At 40.4% G+C, this 21839-nt stretch overlaps 1 protein-coding gene across 2 annotated transcripts in view; it reads right to left on the minus strand.

The window, feature by feature from the left end:
- The window catches only part of AFAP1 (actin filament associated protein 1), a 96519-nt gene that overhangs the window by 45193 nt on the left and 29487 nt on the right, over positions 1–21839 (minus strand). Inside the window, exons 2-3 of one of the 2 annotated variants that reach the window (XM_088540002.1) lie at positions 7813–7941; positions 2667–2764 (exon numbers count right to left, since the gene is read on the minus strand). In XM_088540002.1, the coding sequence (XP_088396128.1) occupies positions 2667–2764; positions 7813–7939 (225 nt within the window). In that variant the 5' untranslated portion in view covers positions 7940–7941. Of the gene's footprint in view, positions 1–2666; positions 2765–7812; positions 7985–21839 lie in introns of those variants that run through there. The other variant, XM_088540003.1, reaches the window with a different exon arrangement.

Genomic DNA, 21839 nt, shown 5'->3' on the forward strand with positions numbered 1-21839 from the left:
TATTCAGCAAGTGGAAAAACTTGGTCTCTGTCCTGAACAGCTGACAAAAAGAGAGGTCATATATTATGGACTTTCGGCTTGTTATGTGACATCCTAGAGCAGTATTTCCTATTCTCTCATGTGTCCACAGAATTTCTTCCAGAAATTCTAAGAAAAGTGATTAAGAAAGGATATTTATGTTACTCAGTAATGTAATTACGTACACCTTCTAAAGAGCTTTGCACCATCATCTAAAAGTTTTAAGGAATCCACTGATTACATGTAGATCAAAAACCACTTGCTAGAGCATTAACAGAGGGAAAATTAATCTTAGCTCCTGTCACTCATACCCAGCTTTGGATAATAAGAGAGAAAATATTACAGTCTCTGATCATATTTAATGATAATGGGGGTCTGACCGAAAAGGTGTCTCTCCAGCAGGTAAAAGTTTCCGAAAAGCACCTAATGATAAACACCATTAGTTCAGAGTGGCTGCAGGAGAAATGTTTAAACCGCCAGACAGCACTTTGAGCTGGTGCCCGTATTTGAAGTTCAAAAAGCTGATGGTTTTGTCCTTCCTTTCTGACTCCACTGGGCTCTCGCAGGACAGCAGCAGTCTGTCATCTTTTTCAAAAAATATGATGTGCTAGCATCCTAAAATAACATCCCTGGTAACCCGCACTTGGATAATGCCCAACCACGACAGGCCTGGAGCGGCTCCTGGATAGTCTCCAAAGGGCACTGAAAGCACAAAGGAAGTGCAAACCACTGCTGTCCGGCAGCACCAACGGCAAGGAGGAAAAACTGGCAAAAATCAACTTCCATCCTGATGGAAAAAGCAGCTCAGCTTTGTGACTTGACTGAGAGTCAAGTGTCAGCAGTGTTGCTGTCAGCTCGAGGAGGAGGGCTACTTTGCCAGACTTGTCACAGCAAGAATAAGCTCTGAACTCACTGGTGCTGGCTACATCAGCATCCAAGGGACTTCTCACTCTATCTTAGGGAAATATTATTCTTACTCCTGAATCCAACCTGAATATAGCTACTGCAGAACAGCAGTGACCTGCTTGGTCTAATTCATACTTCCCACCATTTCACCCCATGCAGCTTCACCAGCAATAGGGGAATTTACACATTCATTCATAAAAAAAAGAAGAACAGGTCCATTTTTTTTAAAAAAAGTAAAATTAACTTGCATCTTCCAAACCAATTTATCAAACTGAGCCACATCCATAAATATGAAAGAATGACAAATGCAATTGGCTTGAGTTTATGATGCTGGCACCTGAAGCCTACATTTCAAAGGCCTGTGCGTTTTGTTTAATTTTCTCACCTCTCATCAACCATTTCCCTGTAATTCACACTATGTGCACCCTGAAATGCAGGAAAACATCTTTTTCAGACACTGTTAACTATGAGATGAATTCTCCACATTTCACTGCATATTAACATGATCTTTTTTTGTTCACTCAAATTTACTGCATAATTATTTTACAGCATGCATTTTAAATGAATTTTACTACTGTGTATATACTGACTCTGGATATGGATGTTTCTAGCATGCATATTTCATTTCTATAAGAATTTGAGAATAACTGATGACATTATATAGAATTAAAACAAAAAGAAATCCTGATCTGGGTCATAAACCAAAAACAGGCATGGTTAAAGGAGAAACTATGCTTAAGCTGTGCAATGTAATTTCCTTTTCCTTTTTTTTTTTACTTTGTTCTGTGACTTGTAGTACCATTCCCTGTTAAAAATAAAGGTTATTAGAAAAGACTGACCAAGTGTTTGACCTGGTAAACTAGTTTTCATGTTTGTAGAATGCTACTGTCTAGTAAAACAAGTATGTTTGCTTCTTGAAACAGAGCATAAATCAGATAATATGTAACATGTTAAAATGAAGCAGCATGTTGGTCATGCTGGTGTTCTCCCTCTACCATGAAAATACAGACTGTGAACTGTCCTTGTACCTCACACTTCAGGGCTCCTCTACAGACGTAGGATTATTTGTGTCATACAACATTTACCACAAATGAGCAAAAGGATGGATAATTTGTCAGTATTAGGGCTGAGACTGTGCTCACCTTCAAATCACCTAAACCATTACTTACTTATGTTCCTCTCAAAAAATGCCAAACTGTTTTTTTTTCTCTCGAATCTACTGTTATGTCAGTGAAAGGGAAGAATTATAACTTGTTTATAGCTTATTCTTTAACAAGACAGCTGTTTCCAACCAGAGGAATTGAACTGCAGATCTCAGTTAATATTTCTTCTATAAACATCTCTGAGAACTTACACATTGACTTGGTTCTGCAGGGAATTTCTTACCCAAGCAGTGAGCACAGAAAGGCACTGAAGTCTATTAAAAAAAAAAAAAAAAAGTGTACTTCCTTCATTCCACATCTCTAGGCCTTCATTTGGGGTGTTTGCTATCAAAATGCAGTCTTTTCATAAAATTTGGCTCTCCACCTTCACGGTCCATTGCTGGATGCCTTCCAGCTCATTGCTGCTTCTCTTGCTCCGGGCAGGGAGCGGGACAGAACTGGACTTGCATTGCAGATGTGGCCCCACCAGCTTGGAGCCATTCCCCTTCCCCTCAGCCTCCTGGCTCCTTCCTCTTAACTCCTGTTCTGTTTATGGTAATCACAAAAATATCATGTTCATATGTTTGAATTAGCACTCACCAGCCACTGCTGAGGTATCTCCGGTAGAGGCATTTGAGGTGGTGCAGGCAAACTGTTGGCAACTTCCTGCTTTTGGACATGTTCTTTAATTTCGAAACCTGTGGGAGAGGGACACACATCACTTAACACCTTATGGAGTCAACACACCATGGAGTCAAGACCTCATAGAGACCACACCTCATGGAAGCAAACATGGTGCTGTTCCCCACGGGCGCTCTTCGCTATGTTCAATGGCCGCAAACTGAGTTCTGGCACACGACCCTTCCCAGAGTCACTCCCAGGTCACCCCCTAGACCTGCTGCTTCAGAGAAACAGCAACCACTGGGAGGAATGTCAAGGATTGGGAATTTAATCATGCAGAACAAGCACATACTTATGATATAGGCTAAAAGCTGCTTAGATCAACAAATACCAGACAGAGAAAAAAAAAACAGAAAAGAAAAACAGGAAATCATTCCAAACTAGCTACTAATCTGAACCGAAAGATTTACTACAGAGCTGAGACTTTATCGTCCAGATAAAGGCGTTTACAAGATGAGGATCCGTCACTTGTGGCCACCTCAACGGCAGCGCGTGGCGGGTGAACCCTGTGGCCTGGGCCTGGTGCTGGAGCAGGGGCGGGATGGTCAAGGTGCTGCTCAGTGCCCCTTCATCCAGAACGAGCAGGCCCTGTGGCCAAAATTCCTTTCTTCCTCTCGTTTCTGAAACAAGCACCATGGTTTCCCAAGCAAACTGGGGAAAGGAGCAGAAGCTGGATGGAAAAAGTCACTTCCATATGGCTCCTGGGGAAAAAGAGTGGCCCTTCAGTGCTGAGTTTCTGGCAGGGCAATTTAAATCCCCATCACACTTCATGACAACACAATGCTGTTTGTTTTTCTAACTATCAAAAAGGAGATTGGGGTGCCTCTCCTCGACGCTTTGGCAAAAATTCAGTCAATGGGATGCACCCTGCTTACCCCTAGATGGTATTCAGCTCCTAGGGTTTAGTTTAGTTTTTTAAATATATATTTACATAGCAAAATGGGTGTCTTTTGGTCAAGATCATGTAATTCTCAAAAATGTAATCAATGATGAAAGGTTTCTTGTCATAATAACTCAGTCGCACTGGCTGCGAAGCCATGGACTGAAAAACAAGACTGATAAAATAAACAGTCTCTAAGGGCCACAGATACTTCTTTCTTCCTAAAAACTGAGAGTATGATTTTTCTTGGGAATCATTCCTTTTTTTTTTTAAGGTGTAACTTTCACTTGTGCCTTACATAGGACAATATCATATTATGACTGCTATCCATATGCCAGTCACCTATACTTTCTGTAACAACTAAAAGTTAAATTTGAGAGGTCCTTTTAATGGAAAAAAGAAAGTATTCAAAGTGAATTCTACTGACTCTCTAAAAGCAGGTTTTCCTCAAAGTTTGAAAAGATGTATATTTAAGCAAGAAACTGCTCTAATACTTATTTTCTTCTACCAAATTGCACAGCAAATTCAGCATTATAGGCTTATGACATTACAGTACCGTTAAAGAAAATGGGCAATGCTGACAGTCATGTTAAATGACTGAATTCACTAAAGGTTCTTACTCCAACATAAACTGGTGTTGCCTTTGTTTTTCAGAAGTCTGCGTTTCAGAAGGAAATGCCAAGTTCAGAACTAAAATCTAATGGGAATGCCATGATTCAAGAATTAAAATAAAGTTTACAGTTTTGCCAGCTAACCAGAATAACTACTGCTTTGGAGGTAAAGCAGGTGGAGATTAGATAGCTACAACCTGAAGAATACATCTGACTGGCCTCGTTCTCTCTGTTTGATGGGTATTAAATGAAGAAAACAGTGTGCAGTTAGTAGGCACAAGAAAACATGGCAATAGATTTTTAGAAAATTTCCCAACTCAGGACTTGCAGAGAAAAGAGTCATGGTTTAAATTTTACTAAAATCCAGCCAGACCCTTATAATAATTCCCACACCTTTAAAAAGCAAAACATAATTGTTCACTTCCAGATGTTATAAAGGATCCAGCCAGTTCCCATTTGCACAGATCCTTCATCACCTTTCCCCATTATTATTCCCTTATTAAATGGTTTGCCTCAGCAATAGAAATATGCTGGTGGATTCACACAGTTGATTTTTAAAAATGCATATAAAGAGCCTGAACTCAGCATAATCCTCAGGCCTATTAAACTATGCCAGCATTCCCAAGGCACATCTCATGGATGTTACGTGGGTGGAGTAAAATAACACTTTAAAAAACAGATTCAAAGTGACAGCTCAGCTTAGTTACAGCATATTGCAAGTTTATGCTTTATTTTATTGCTTTTAATTCTAATGAAGAGATGAATAGTTTCAAAGGGATGGGAGTACTGAATGTTATAACAGATCAAAAAAGCAGCAGGGTCATCTCTGAAGTACACGACTCCCTTCAGTTTCACATGCACTTGCAGCTGCCGTGAGATGGCACGGTTCCCACGCGAGCCGCTCCGCTCTCCCCTGCCCTGTTCCTGTCCCGGCACCAACCTCTCCTGCGGGCCAGAAAAGTACGTGTGTGGCCTCATGTTGAACCAGAGCAGGAAGCTGACACAGGTTAGGACTAACCCAGTAAAAAAGCAAATAACGCTCGTGCTAGCAGAAAGCAGGACACAGAACAGGAGCAGGAATAAGCAGCCCGGGGAGCGGGAGAGCAGCGCTTTCTGTAGAGGCTCTAAATGTTTAAGCTACAGTTCTGTGAACTGGAGTTTGTAGAGTGCAGTCCAAAAAGATGTCTGCTGCCATCTTTAATGACCTCTTGCTTAACTCAACTATAGGACTTCCTTGAACTAATTCATATGAACTAGAGCATATCTCTTAGGAAAATATTTCATCTTGATAATACGCCAGCAATGGCATGCAGACTTTAGAAAGCTCTTCCATTAGTTAATAGTTTCAATGCTCAAAACACATGCTTATTTCTACTTCTTTGAAACAAACATTCAGTCATTGGATACTGTTATATCTTGTTGTGTAAATTTAAGAGCTCATTCTCAGGGGTCCTTTTTCTATGCTGAGATTAACTATGATGTCTCTTTAGGGTTATTTAAAGGCATATTACTGGATCGTGGTTCTGACTTTTCTTTGAGATGCCCAAACCATGGGAAGGTTCCCATGTCTGGGACTCTGATACTGAGAAATTTTTATCAATTTTGTTAAAACCTCTTGCCTCTAATACACAGGGTGGAGTGGGAGGACTTCTAAAGTGTCTGTTGGGAACAGTTCTTTGCCCCTGCCAGCTCCCAAGTCATGCCTAAGAACTGTTGGGAAAGACAACTCAGTTCAGGACAAAATCATGCCAAGGACCACTCCAAAAATTTAGCAGTACAAATGGTTGAGTGCCAGGGCCCAGAAACAAACCCACTGCTGTTTGATTTACTAGTTCTGCTGTAGTTTTTGTGTCCTGAAACACCAACCACAATCCAGAGAAATGGATTTTGCAAACTGTTGCAAAGCTGGCACCAGAATACTGCCTGATTTCTTCAGGAAGTCAAATGTCTTTACAATAAATCTGGTCAGAAAGATCAAAAGAACAATACACAATTTTAAATCAGCATTGTATGAAGTTATTTCAATCTTTATAAAATGTAGCTGTTTCTAAACATACCACATTGCAAATACTTACTGAACTATAGGTTTTTGTTTTAGGGAGCTAAGTATATTTTGTTTGGCTTTTGGAGCATGAAGCCTCCTTCCACAACACATGAAACTGTCACCTGACTACTACTCTCACTAGTAAAGTGAAAATAGTGATGGATCTTCAAGAAAGTCAATAGTGAGAGCAGGATGATCGGGAATTTCAAGCTGAGCTCCCTGGACCCGAATCCTGTGCAAATGTGGTTTCTTTACTGGAGGCAGGGAACTGTATTATTTTTAGCACTGGAGAAGAAACAAGTCATGCAAAATGCAGCTGCTCACAATGTGACATTTTTCTATTATTTTCCAAAAGCTAACCGCGAGGGATTTATACTGACAGTACATCTGTCAAATAACAGAACTTACAGCTCAGATACTTCCTTATACAGTAAGGTGCTGTATGAAAACAGAGGGAGTACTATTAGGAAAAATAGTGGAGATGACAGTAGGGAAGATTCTTTGTAAAAGCTCTGGAGAAGATTGCTGTATATAGTCAATCAATTTATATTGTACTCAGTTACATAGTCTTGATGGATTGAAAAGTGATTGTGCAATTCAACCTCTGTGTGTTTAGCATGGAGAAGAGAAGACTGAGAGGGGGTCTGATCAATATGTATAAAAACTTAAGGAGAGAATGTAAAGAGGATGGGGCCAAACTCTTCTCGGTGGTGGCCAGTGACAGGACAAGGGGTAATGGGTGCAAGTTGAAACACAGGAAGTTCCACCTGCATATGAGGAAGAACTTCTTTACTGTGAGAGTGACAGAGCCCTGGCACAGGCTGCCCAGAGAGGCTGTGAAGTCTCCTTCTCTGGAGATCTTCCAAACCCGCCTGGATGCCGCCCTGTGCCACGTGCTCTAGGTGTCCCTGCTGGAGTAGGGGACTGCTGGCGGGACTAGATGTTCTCTAGAGGTCCCTTCCAACTTCTGTGTGATTCTGTAAATTAAAATAGTTTTAAATAGAAAGAAAAAGGGAAAGTATTACTTTAATTATGAAATCCAAACACTCTGACTGCTGTTTCCTGGCTGTTGGCTGGGCACTCCTGTGTCCACCATGTACAATGTCTGCATTTAAATCAAACCTTTTCATGAATTTTGGTCATATGATAAACATGCAGCATGCAACCTCCATGCTGGTAAAAATGGTGCAGTGGCCAATGCTCCCTGATGGCAGTATTGCTTTTCCATCAAAATTAATAAATAGAATTGCTTCCACAAATAAATGAAGTAACTACTATATCAACAAAGTGAAAACATTCTTATTTTGTGGCTAGGCTCACCCATGCACAATACATTAATTTTTCTATCAAGTCTTTTGCTATATTTTATTGCTGAGCGCTGTGGAAAGCATGCAGAGAAGTTACACTTAAGCTTCAAGCTGTCCTGCTGCATTGCTTCAGTTTAGGGTTTTACCCCCTTAAAACTATTTCATTAGGCATGAACTTATTCTGTGCATTCTGCAAGCAAGAAAACACAGCCCTGACATTGACCTTTTGATGCCTGTATCCTCAGGAGGATGTTAGTTATTACGGCCTTCTTCTCCCTGACAGTAGAAGTTAGATATTCATGGTCCAGAAGTTCAAGAAACAGACGCAGTTCAACTATTAACTCTTCCATGGCTGAAAAACAATCAGAAAAAAAAAGACATTTTATAAACATGCAAGTTCCCACTGAAACAAAGACAGAGTTAATTCTCACATTCCCATTCAAGTTATTTATCATTTCTCAAAAATGTATGTTCCTCCCTCCTGGAGACACACTGCATCTATTTATCAAACCAAGAAACTAGCACATTACTGAGCACTATTGGCATTTCCGCAATCACCGCAGTCACCACAAAAACGATGTGAAAAAGACCCAGTTCTTTCCATACAGCAAATCACCAAGTTGGTGCTGCATAAAAGTGTCAGTGCCATCTTTACTAGCAGTGCCACTCCTGCTCCTCTCCCTTTAACAAACAAATCTTACCTGCAAAAGAAAATTACAGTTTGACACAAAATTCTAAACAGACTGCTATTTTCAAAAATCCTTAGGGAATTGTTCCCCCTTAGTTTATTTCTTCTGTTTCCAGTAGGAAAAAAAGAGAACAAAATTTCTTATTACTCCCCATATTCCTGATCTTGCACTTTTTATTTCAGATTTCTTTTATTCCAGTTGTAAGGACTTCCCAGTTCTTTCTGTGAAAATCACATTCCTTCTCTGGATTTACAGTGCTTCACAATTTTATGTAATCAAACTTTTTTGTAAGCACATTTCCATTTCTTTTCTTCTCAAATTAGCTCTGAAAATTGACATTCTTGTGATAACTGCAATGGCTCAGCCCATACAGAGAAATGCATTTGTTCCAGGATAAACCACTCAGTAGATTTATGAGACACCCATAATACTGAACCTCATTTCTATGTTTCAGTTCACTCATGATTGTGAGATCCCCTTGTCCCTACACTCATGTGGGCTCTATTTTTAGTTTAGCCTTCATCTTGCATGGAACAGTTTACACCTTCCTACTTTCCTGTATCTGATGCCATTATCCTCATGAAATGCTGAGAAGAAACATTCATTTCATTTCATTTCATTTCAGGGCTACGCCCTGAAGACTGAGATGGAGATAAATCTCAATCCTCATTCCAAAAAGCCTCTATTTTTTTTCTGTTTATTTATACGTGTGTGTATATATATATAAAATCATATTTTCAAGGTCTAATAGGCCACTTCTGGTAAGTCCTAAAATCTCTTCTTTACTACTCACTCCATTATCAGCTCTTGGCTCCTCCCCATCCCTTCTTCATACGGTTGTTCATCAAGCTGAAAGTAGAATCCTTTTTTTTTTTTTTTTTTTTTTCTATTTGTGGGAAGGTGCCTGAATGTTTAAACAGTTTTTGGTCCAGATACGTTAGTTTTATCTGACCCTTGAAATCAGGATGGTGCTGGGCAACCTGCAGACGCCACCTACAATCCTGCAAGTGGCTGGTGGCCCCTTCTTGTCTCCAGGGACTGCAGCTTGTCCCATTTATTTGCAGATTCTATTGGGATGCTCAGGATGCTCTGGCAAAACTGACTTACTCCTAGGAGGCAATGGAAGACAGAGCTGGTTGCAATACTAAAGCACGATGAAGTCTTTGCGAAGAAGTCAGTCCTAAGAAGTGCATATGGGCAAATATTTTCTGAAAGACACTGTATATCCCTACAGTACAAGATTTCCTCTTGGTGAATATATTCTTCCATTTAACTGAGCATATAAACTCCTTATATAAACTACCCACATCTTCAGGAAATATGTTCCTCCAAGATTTTTACAAAGCCATTTATACCTAGGCAGATGGACGGGATGCAAGATGACAGGAAATCTGCCTACAGCGCCTCGCCACATAGTCCGCAAAAAACTACAAATAGCTACAGATCATTTGGTCTGCCAGAAATCTGAAAGTATTTCAGGACAACCATACTGCTTGCTTCCAGTGTGGTTCACATTCTGGAGGAATTTGCAAAGGGACAAGTGACTATAAAAAACAAGATTTAAGAAAGAAAACAGTATCTATAATCTGAAAACTAATAAAATAATCCCTAAATTATCAGCCATGGGTTATTTTTCAAATGACACATTTCAGAAGCAAGACTTAGATTCTATTAAGTGTGTATAACACACAAATTCTGATTACAAGCAGACTGATGCTTTTAGGTCTTCTTTAAATACATTTTTTAAACTATTGTAGTTCTGAGTTTTATATTAAGAAATTATGGAATATATGCATTTTAATACTAGTTTATTATATCACAAACATTTCAAAAGAAATCATTATTGTAGAATCTGAGCTGTCATAGTGGAATCTAATCAGTACACAGTGCTAGAAACATTTCTTTTGCAAGTACTTTCACAGCCATATCAATTATCGCCAGGGCTTATGAGCACATATGCACTTTAAAATGTCATCAACATATACAGTGTGCATAATTTCTATTTGCATATATTACCACACTAACATTTCTGTGAACTGTCATGTTTCCTGGATTCTCTGAAGAAAAAGACCACAAAAAAAAAAGGAGTCCTCACTTGTCCCCCCTCACCAATTAATGTTATGTGGGTTAATATTACCTTTTCCTTACCTAGAACCTGAATTTCTACAGCAGAAGAGAGAAAATAATGAAAGCAAAAGATACCACTAATAGCATTTTTCAGCTATTAAAAAGGATAAGATCCTTGCACTCAGGAGCTTATAATCTAATATGGATAGACATTAAAACGAGAAATGAAAGCCAGCCGGAGGGAGTTTGATGCTTAGATACCAGGGAAGCAACAGAAGATAAGAGGAAATGGGAAACCACTGCTGAGGAGACTACTGGGAGCTGGCGTTGGTCCAGTTCTCTCCTCCAATCCAGTAGAGGATCTAGCAAAAGCCTTTGGTCAGCACTGGTAAAGGAAGGCAACAGAAGAGGGTAACAGTGCTGTAATGCCTAAAAAATTCTAGAAACTCCTGCCTTAGACAACACATTCACCATAACTGCACTGCTGCTTGGCTTGGTGTCCAGCAATGTGGTTTAAATATATCAAATAATGTATCATAAAGGAATATAGAATGTGAGAAGACTTGTTCCTCCTGTCTTCATACACCTACATGTATACTACACTGAGCTTAATTACGCAATAGCAAAAGCTATTTTAAGATTATAATATGAAAAGAGAATAGAAATGTTACCAGCTGCTATAAATTGCTAAACGTAAGTGTTTTGACATTTCTTATTTTTCTAACAGCATTAAATTGTGGTTGTATTTTCTTTTGCAGGAAAAATTAATATCATATCAAACATCACAGTGTAAGAATAGAAGTTCTGAATTTCACACATGCACAAAAAAGAAACGCCGTTTGCACCTTGTAAGAAGCACTCTTTCCATGTCCCTCAAAGCGCATTTACTTCCTTTTTTAAAATTTTGCTGCTTAAATGCATAAGAGATAGATACTGTGAACTCTTTGAGAGAGCAACATGCAAACTTACATGTAATGAGAAAAAAAAACTCCATTTGCTCAGTTCTCAATCCTTGGCTTATTTTCTGGATTAAAGATTTTTTTTCTTGTCCTGCCTAGAAATGTAATGATGCGCTCACAGAAAGTAATGGGACAGAGTAACAGAAAATCCACAAAAGACATATTTTCAGTAAGCAGTCATTACTTCTGAAATGGAGACCAAAAATGAGAGGGTGACGCAAGTCCCAAAGAAAAACATACTCCTCTAGTGAGAGATGACCCCTGGAAATCTGACATCACCACAAAATAAGAAGAATAATCAGAAGGCTCTCAAAAAGGGGCCAATTTATTTGATAGTTTTGGCTGAATTCTTATTGCCAAAGAAATTTCTTGTAAGTGGCAGGTGGTGAAAGGCAGGGTGGAGCCCAGGGACCCCAATCACGACAGTAAGCAGATTTCAGCTGGACTGAGGCGCAAAATCACATTCCTTATTAAATGATGAGAAGTCCACTCTCTGCTCTGCAGGAGTTATGGGCCCCTCATGTGCTGCTGCGATTGCCATGCGCCAGTAAAAAAACGCTACATCCAGAAGGGTTTCCAGCTTCGGCTCTCGAGGGTTTTAAAGTTCTTCAAATGACAGCACATAAAAACTATCCACATGAGCCAGCAAAAGAATACACCAAGGTAAAATAATCAGAGAAAGACAATTACATCATGCTGTAGGGTTTGTTCCAAACCAAAACTAAAATCAACTGATCAGCATAAGGGTGAAGTTACTTCAAATTTACACTTATGCGTACTGGCCTATAACCATTTTTAAGAATATAAAGTGTGCATTTCAAATTGATTTTAAAATTCTTAGGAGTAGTGCCATATCACACACTGGGTTTCCAGTTTGTTTGAAAGAAAGAAGCAAAAATACAAGTATGAACTCAGGAAAAGCACGTTCAGGTTGTGTTTTGTTCACGCACAGGAATTACAGTAGACCCTAACCTGCTACGTCACTAGTATGCCCAGAAAGTGCTTCCTAATATCAAATAATCCTTTGAAGACTCTTTAAAAAAAACAAGAAGGCAAATCCAAAAAGGATGGCACAAAACATATTTTTATTTTTCTTTATTTTCATCTTACACTATACAGTGCAACCCCTCATAAGACACATGAACTTCCATGCTTCCCATCCTATTCTAAATGCATGTATACAAATCTACAAGTACACAAATCTACCACAGAAATATGAATTAAAACTGAATTAAAACTACGAAAGTATCTTTTGGTGAGTTGCCTGCACATTGCTGAATCAATTTTTTCTGGACTTAAATTTTCCATTCTCAGTTTTAGTTTGTGATTTATAGATGTTTGAAGGCCAGAACAAACCAACTCTAGATGGGATCATCTAACGACAACCCCAAACTGAGAGAACAGTTGCCAAGGTAAGGCTGCCATACCCAGGGATTTCAACAATTTGAAAAAAATATCAGAAATCTGTAATTTAATCCTGGGGATGGAATAACCCCAAGAAACAGTACTGGCTAGAGAGCAGCTCTGTACAAACTGATCTGGGGCTTCTGGTGGGCAAGCTGAGCACAGGTGAGAAGTTTTGCCAAGAAGCCCTGAGCCACACACTGGGCTGCATTAGCACAAATATAGCTGGCAGATCAAAGAAAGTGATTATATCCCTCTACACAGCACTGGTGAGGCCACATCTGGAGTAATGGGTCCATTTCTGGCCTCCCCAGTGCAAGAAAGACACTGACAAAGTTGGGCAAGTTGAGTAGATGGCCACTGAGAGAGCGCTGAGTTCAGGAGCACATAACAAAAATGACGGGAAACTGAAGGAGCTGAGTTTGTTCAGCTTGGAGAAAAGAAGTCTAAGAGTGAATCTAACTATGGTCTTTTCCCACCAAAAAAGGGATGGTAAACAAAGCAGAGCAATACTCCTCCCTGGGATGTCCAAAGAAAGCACAAAAGATGATAAAAACGAGCTGTTGTCCAGGATACTAATGCCCATCCTTTGAGAAATTCAAAATTCAGCTGGACAAAATCCTGAACAGCTTGAGCTGGCTTCAAAGTTAGTGCCTATTTGGACAAGGCATTGGACCAGATGACCTCCCTTATGTCCACTCCCACCTAAATTATTCTGCAATTTGCTAAATAATGTTAGGAAAGTAAGAATTATTCTCATTACTTTACAACTGAAGAACAGAGATTACATGATCATACGACATTAGCCAAGATCATAAAGAAGGTTGGATGACATAGAAAAGAGATCTTAATCCTTGAGACTCCCTTTTTTTTTTAATCCTAGCCACAAGACTGTTCTTCCTATAGAAGAAATGATAATCATAGAGAGAAAGTAGATTCACAGATTACACACAATGAATAAATATGTGAAGAGTGAAGTCGGCTTCTCTATGCTCTGTAGTCACTATAAAATTTGAGTGCCTGTGAAATCTGCAAAGAGTTGGTAAAAGAGAAAGTTTTGAAGGATGCAACCCTTTCTTTGCCTTACTATCAGAAAGAAAAAGTAACTAAATGCAGGTGGGGTGTTCTTAAACCTTAGGATAAACACCACGATGCTTGGTCTGCTTGGAGACTTCTCACTGGAAAAGGTCTCTTATGATTGCACTTTCCTTCTTTACTGCCCTACTGGTTGCAGTATATGAAATGTGATATATTCACACATTAAAGGAAAAGCCAATGACCACTTGGTTATCTATCTGTTAAGTATACAAAACCCGTTGGCTATCTATCAGTTAAGTATACAAAAAACCTGCTCTGTACAGTAGAGATGATCATCCCTGGGGATGTATGGTATTATCAGAAAGAATGGTAAAAGCACACAAAAAAGGGGGGAACCCTAAATAGCAGATGGAGCCCTAAGGATGAAGAATTAGCAAGAATGCTCTAAAATATAGAGAGAGTCTGTCATCAGAGTTCTTTAATATAAAAATAATTATATCTGAGTCTCTCAAAATATAAAACAACAATCTTCTGTCAAAAATCTAGAGCTCTGTCACTAACAGACAACTTGCAGCAACAGAGACAAAACACCACTACTAAAATCTCCTCCTGCCTCATACATACGTACCATCAACCTCAAACAGTATCAAGGGATCATTTCAGCCACAACCTACACATATTCCTCCTTTTTTCACTCCTTCTGCTCCGTTTCTCAAAGAATTGGCTTTACAAAACCAGCTTTCCAAAAAAGCTATCAGAGCTCCAAATGCTGCTATTGCAGTACTTGGTGATAGAGCAAGAGGAGGGAAGCGTTAGGCACTGTTTGGACAAGAAACGAGCTGCCAAAATCCTACTCAGTCAGCTACAGCCTTGCGATGAGTGACAGCAGTGCGGGAGTGCAATCCACTAGCATGAGGCAGATGGGTAAGAGTTTATTTTTTGAAGTGCAGATCAGTGTTTAAGCACTGCCACAGATTTAGGAAAGAAATGCCTGATTTTCAGCAAGCTCACTGAGTCATAAGAATAAAAAAAGAATTTAATATTATGCGCATTTATTTTTAATTTAGCACTAATTGTCTACATGGAGCTAATATAATTATAACAATATGTTTAGCCCGAAAAGAGAAAAATGTCAATAACCAGCTACAGAAACTTAAAGCAGACGCTATCAAGTTGCTGAAGATTTACTCTAAAGGTCTATTTCCCATATGAGCTTTTGTTTCCCAAATAAATCTTTTCATTCCACCTATAGGCTCTGCTGCCTGGAAGAAGTGGGTCTAAACCCCACCATCTGCATTCACTATGGGCATTCAGCTTTGGTTTGCCATTACCCTACTAAGCAGAAACAATTTTTTTATTATTATTATTTAACCATTACGAAAATGTATGATATCATCTGACATCATCTTGTTGGGACAAGACATTCCAGATCTTGCTTCCTGTCTCCTGTACTCGCTCAACTACTCCATTATACCAGTCCGCAAAAGACAAGCAGCCACTACAGTATTCATAAATAGGCTCAGTCCATAGAGAAAAAGAGAAGGAGAAGGAGAAGGAGAAAGGGAAAAACAGCTGCAGACAACCTGCAAGAGGAGGCCACATCTGCCCTAGGCTGAAGGTCCCAGGAGCTGGATGGGGCTCAGCCAGGACTGAAAGCACAGAATCAACCTGCATTAGTAAAAACGAAGCAAAGCTCTACAATCCACCTTGCAGTGAGCTTTCTCACAGGTCCTCAGCTGCACACGGATCTGCTCTTAGATTTCTTTCAAGGTTTTCTTTCCAGCAGAAATGTGAGATAGTAAATTAATTCACTCAGTGGAACTAAAAAACTAAATAGTAAAACAATGATGAAGAAATACAAATATGGCAATGGCGGGACCTGTACAGTAGTATTTGCTATTTTTGTATGCATCAATACAATTTTATTATACAAGAGTTAAAACATATACATTTTATTTGACCAGAGTTTAAAATTTCTCAGTTTTCACTTGTTCAGTGTATAGCTCTTTCAGCGATACCAGCTGAATGTTCCAGGAACATGGCATTATAAGCTTCTATTTATAGCTAATTTAAAGGCAGTATAAGATAACATTGCATTTTATTACAAGAGATCCAGAGCTCCTCACATTTCTTTGGGAAGATGGAAGAAAAAAAAAGTTTTTGTACTCTACAACACTTCCTTATTCCACATTACTCACTGCAGCATCTATAATGCATCAAGGAACTGCCATCATGTTTTGCTTATTGTCTTATCAAAAGGAACAATACCCTAGACACACTGACCTGGGTTATTTGCAGTTTTATGTAGAGAAGGAAAACCAACAGCTCAAAACTGGCTCATAAAGTAAGATAACAGCAAATGAACTACTCTCAAAGAAAACATAAAGTGTAATAAAATAAATAAAAAAATAAACTAAGTTCTGCACCTATTGAGGTTTTCAGATGGAATCAATATACAGACTTTGCATTAAAGTTATCTGAAAACCAGGGAGCACCTTTTTGATAACAAAATCAACGCTGGTCTGCAGTGGGAGGTGAAAAGCAGGACTGGAGGCACCAGGGAGACTGTGGAAGGGAAGACTCCCTGCTTGGTGATGCATAGGTGGGGCTGGTGGCAGACCTATCTGCTAAGGAAATCAACCCATCAACGAATCAGTCCCCCAAATCAACCCATGAACTGCTGCCAGGAGCCGCTCTCCTACCGTGTCACACCTTGCTGTTATTTTGTCCATCACTCACATTCACAACTTGCATCACGTTGCAGAACTTACTCGGTGTGCAGGAACAATCTTCACAAACGGATTTAGACTCAGCTGATGTAAGAAGCTGGTGCAACACTGACACCAACAGCCATCCAACAAACTATATGCAATAAATTAATTGTAAACCTACATGCTTTAAATAATCTGAGATCTGATGCACTGTGTTTGTCTCCAGTATTGATCAGACAGAAAACAATGCCCCACAGCATGAGTTTCAAATGACATTAGTGGTTTGTGGCATAAAATGCGAACCATGAATTCCTCCTGTAAAAATCTTAACTACCAACACACTGCAGCTCTTCGTAAGATGCACCGAGCCACTGAAATTAGTGAAGTTATTTCTTCATGGAAGACAGAGTCAAATACCTGCATGTCACATACCTAATTTTAATAGATATGTTTTGAATTTATTGTGAAAACAGAAATCATATGTTTAACGAATGCTAATAAACTAAGCCTTCTTTCCTGCTGATTTCTTTTCTTTTTGCCCAAAAATGCTTGCTGCACTCACATCTCTGCAACACACGGTTTGTCAGGCAGATGAACCCACAGCATCCTGGCTGGATTCACCTCCACGGCTTTCGCGCTCCTTGGTCCTTTCTGGTTTCTGCACATTATCCCTTTCCTCTGGATCTGGTTACGTTGCCCCGTATCTTTGCAGGGGGCTCCCTGGTCCCTGCCAGGCCGTGGCTCTCTCTTCCACAACAGCCCTCCCGCTTTCCCGGCCATCCTCGCGCGTGGCAGCGGGGCTGCCGCTGCTCCTGGAGCTGGTTTTATTATCTGGACCTTCAGGCCAGACCTTGCAAACATGTTTCCCATGAAAAAAATCCCCACTTCTTCCGATGGGCTTCGTTAACCGGAAGAACAGGATGGGTTCAGAGAAAAATCTGTGTTTTAGTTATTAGCATTTAAATCGCAGCAATTTCACTTATGTGCAACGGGAGCCAAATATACAAACAGTTGGACGTCTGGTCACCTTGCCAAGAGCAGGGGCCGCAGTAATGATCCTGACAGAGGAGGCTGGTGGTAGGGAGGCGGTGCAGTGAGCACCAGAGCTGCCCTGCCCCTTGTGCCAGCTCCTTCCCGTCGTAAAGCTGGCCCCTCCAGCCTACAGGTGACATTTAAAGGAATTATTCTCCTGTGGCAGCACAGTATTTCAAAGCTCTGAGGATCTATGTCGAACATGTCAACTTTCCCAGACCCATAGCACTGCACTTTCCATGGTATTTATGGCTGAGGAAATTGAGACAGCAAAATGCAGGGTGCCGTTCAGCCCCCCGGGGCTGTGACAGATGCTCTTGCTCCCTGGGATTCTCAATGCATTTTGTAAGACAAGCTTGCCCCGGTACCTTTAACATTTCTAAATTTAACACTTGTAAAATGTGCCGCCAAAGAACGAGGACAGTGTAAATTATTGTGAGTTCTCACCTTTACAGCACCTATCTTCCTAGCTGAGCATGGTTTTGAGAGAGAGAGCGCACTTTGCACACTGATCCTCAAAAGGTGCTTCCCAGCAATTCCTGTGTTCCTAAACAGCAAGGAAGACACACTGTCAAAGAGCCTTCCATTGAGATAAGCTAACAAAACAACAAAAAAAAACTTTTAAAAAAGAAAAAAATAAAGACTTCAGCTTATAGCAGGTTATCTTATTTTCTGGGGTTCCTAGGCTTTGTTTTGCACAGACCCATAACCTCACCAAGAAACCACTGCCTGCAGCAGTTGTCCATCCCGGTATTACCAACAAATGTGCTGGGCCCGTGTCCGAGCTGCCCCGGTGCCCGGAGGGCCGCAAGGAGCCCGGCGGCTGCACAAAGGCAGGAGCCCGCGGCGAGGCCGCCCTCATCTCGCCATCTGCTCCCGCTGCTGCTCACTTGGAAATTCACACGGCTGCTGCTTGAATCAGGAGCTCGTGCAACATCTGCCGTGCTCAAAATTGCAGATAATTAGGAGACTGCGCATACTAAGGCCTTTGCAGCGCACATGGAGCTGCCACAGGAACCTCCTTGACAAAGGGAGACTGAACCGCTCCGCTTGCAATTCTGACTCATTCTTCCTCCTCCTCTTTTCTTTGCCTCTTTCTTCTTCCCATGCAGCCTTTGAAGAGTTAAAAAATAAATTCCTAAAGTGAAACTCTCTTTCAAGGGACCTAAAAAGGTCTTTTGCAAGCAAGTATAAAGAAAACTTCAGACCTGATCTTGCTTGTATAAATAACATCTCTTCGCCTAATTTCTGGAGGCTGCCTGCCAATCTTGGACATTAAGGAAACACTTGAAATTGCATTTTATCCTCTGGAGTATTTATTCCTAATACTGTGCTATTTGCATCTGATTAATGCCGTGCTTAAAAGAAAGAGGGAAATATGAGAAGAACCAAGTGTATACTAAGTCGTAAGAGGCCTTGAGGTTAACGTTCTCATACAAAACCTAAATCTGTGGACTTTAATCCAGAGAAGGTCTCCAAGATGTATTCCCTACACAAAAATTGCAACTTAATGGTTTTATAGACAAACTAATTTCATAGGCTTCAGAGGAAAAACTCTTGAGATAGAAATCTATTTTCTTCTTTCCCATGTAAATCACATTTGAAACTTCTTTTGTGAGTTAGAAAGTATTTACAATAAAGAAGAAACCTGTAAAATGAACTTTTGGATGAATTCTAATTGCACACAAAACAAAAAGAATTTTCTGCTCAGTTGTTTGAAAACACAACGAAGAAAGGTCTTCTCAGAAAAAAAAAAGTTTGCTATTTTTCTCTTTGCACAAGCTATACTTCAAGCTTCGCAATTATAGCAAATAAGAGGCTAAAACTAACAACTGCTAAAGGATAAAATGCTGCACTGTGTCCTAGTTCTTCCGAGTTCTGACTCCCTGTTTGCACAGACTTGTAGGATACCTACCCATTAGCAAGAAAACAATGCAAGAGGATCTCTGTCACACCCTATCAGCAAAAAAATTACAGTCACCTGACAACAGTTGAAAGCCATTTAAATAAGCCTTTGTTTTGGAACACTTGACAATAGCAAAAAGGTGCTTTAAAAAGGCCAGGCTGCTGCATGAATGAAGACTTAAGGGAGAAAACTGAGGTGTCAGAGATGGGTCATTTGGAGCACATGAACCTTAACGGTATTCCTTGAAAAAAATAAGAATGTTTATCTCTTTAAGATGGTTTGTTTATAGGAAAGATGCAAGATGCACTTACAGTAAGATTTTTTTTTTTGCAGTTTTCTGCCCTCTGCACTGCTTTTATCCGTTTTCCCATGATCATGCTTTTTTGCCCCCTTTTCTAAAGAGAACTACAAAGAAAACACCCGCAAAACCAGCTTATACTTTCCTTTCACTCCAGATGCCAAAGTGGTGACAGTTGACTAACAGCCAAATCAAGAGATGAATTCTGATGAAGAGGCTAATTCTAAAAAAAGCCTTTGACACGTTTCAAGTGAGAAGGAGGACAACAAATGTTCACTAAGTATCTCAGAAAGTACTTAGATCCGTTAACTATTTTGCTCTCCTGGCACTGCTTTGGGGTTTCATCTGGGAAAGGTGAGCCAGTTTAACCAAATGTATCCATGCTGGATATGCAACACTGGGTGCTTGAGACAAAATCTCAATCATCTTTTGCCTAACAATTCCTATTAATGGTGAAATCTGCTCAATGTTGGCAGCTGTTGAGATAATTTGACCCTTGACACATCAGGTAATTCAAATCAGATAGTGGCCTTCTCAAGAAATCTGTCCAATTTAGCTATTTTTGACAGTTGTATCTATTTTTGCCTCCGGTTACTGTAATTAAAATGTTGCTCTGAGTCACCTGGGACTGTTACTCGGGAAAGTCCTTAAGGATTCTGTTGAAAAGCGCTAAGCTTTTCTCAAACCTTCAGAAGGTCTAACACACACCTCAGGGGGGTACATTAGAGAATTGCACAAAATTGTTTAATGCTCCAAGAAAACGATTTTGTTAATGACTGTAATAAAATGAGTATTTTAGCCATAACATTCTGCATCACCTTGCAGATATGGTGGATGTTGTGGGGTTTTTCCAGGGCCCCATATGGGACAGATATCAGCCCAGTTCCTGATTCTGTGACAAGAACAAGGAGCTGGAAAACAAGAGGGCAAATTTGTCATCATACGCACATGCAACACGCAAAACGCAGGCATGGCTCTGAAATGGTCATTCTAAATTTCCAAGCAGCATCCATGAATTAATTCTGAAATAGCAAAAGAACAAGGCTAGAAAGGGGCTTGGAATACAAGGTGGTAGGCTATTATTTGGAAAAGTCCCACACACTTATTTTTCAATGCACTGCATGGATATTCCTTAAGCCTCCCGGCTGAGGAGGTTTCAGATGGGAGTGTAGATATCTTCTCTATACAGAAGGAAAAACACTAAAGCCCAGCTCCAGGGAGCTAAGGGCAACCCGAGGACTCCCCCTTTCCCATGGCCCACCACAGCGCTCTTGCTAATTATCCTTCTTTAAGTCAAAAAGAGCAACAACCAAGTGACAGCAGAGAAAAGCCTAAGACCACAACAAAAATAAACAGCAAAATCAGAATGAATTGAGATCTCCTCAGGCTCAGCACGATACCCTGTTCCTTAGAGAGCCCTAGTCGCAAGGGGCAAGCCATGAGCTAATGTCACTCTTGAGCTCCGGTGGCCGTTTCCTAGAGCGCGCTGGGAGGCCCCATTCAATGACCCGTGCAGGCAACCAGTGGAGCAATGCAGTCAACAGAGCTTCAAGTTCAAAGGAAAAGGGTTTGCTGAGGCCTGCTAATAAATTCTAAGTCCAGCAACAGTGCCTTAAAAACCTTGCTCTTTCATAGCTAGGTGGCATTTTTCAGAACATGCCTCAAGTCTGAGAAACAGCATTTTGTCAGGGAGCACCTTCCAAGCCCCATATATCATGACTTGCCGTTGAGGACAACCAGACCCAGCACTTCCCTGAGCGTAACCGCTGCCCTTAACATTACACTGGAGAATCCACATTCTTGGAGAAACTGCCTTCCTCAGTCCAAAATTGGGGCAAAACTTCTGCTCCAGGATGCTTCAGTAACTCAAAAATTGTATTGAGACAGAAAAGGCGGAAGAGTAATCTTGGCATGAGCGCCCCAAACACCCTAATTCCCAAGAGCGAGAGGATGACAAGGCAGTGTGACCCATGAGGGGACTCCAGGCACCAGCCAGCAGGAACCAGGAGATGAACTGAAGTCAGTCGTATTTCCTTCAGTCCCTTTTGTTTTGTGCCTTACTCTACAATGTTCTTTGAACTACGCATATAAAAACACGCACAATTTCTCACATATGCCATCTAATAGCTTAATGACTTCCCAGCTG

The sequence above is a fragment of the Tinamus guttatus genome, unplaced genomic scaffold (genome assembly GCF_059628265.1).
Source record: "Tinamus guttatus ecotype Peru unplaced genomic scaffold, ASM5962826v1 Tinamus_guttatus_pri_ptg000052l, whole genome shotgun sequence".
In the NCBI taxonomy this organism is placed as follows: Eukaryota; Metazoa; Chordata; class Aves; order Tinamiformes; family Tinamidae; genus Tinamus; species Tinamus guttatus.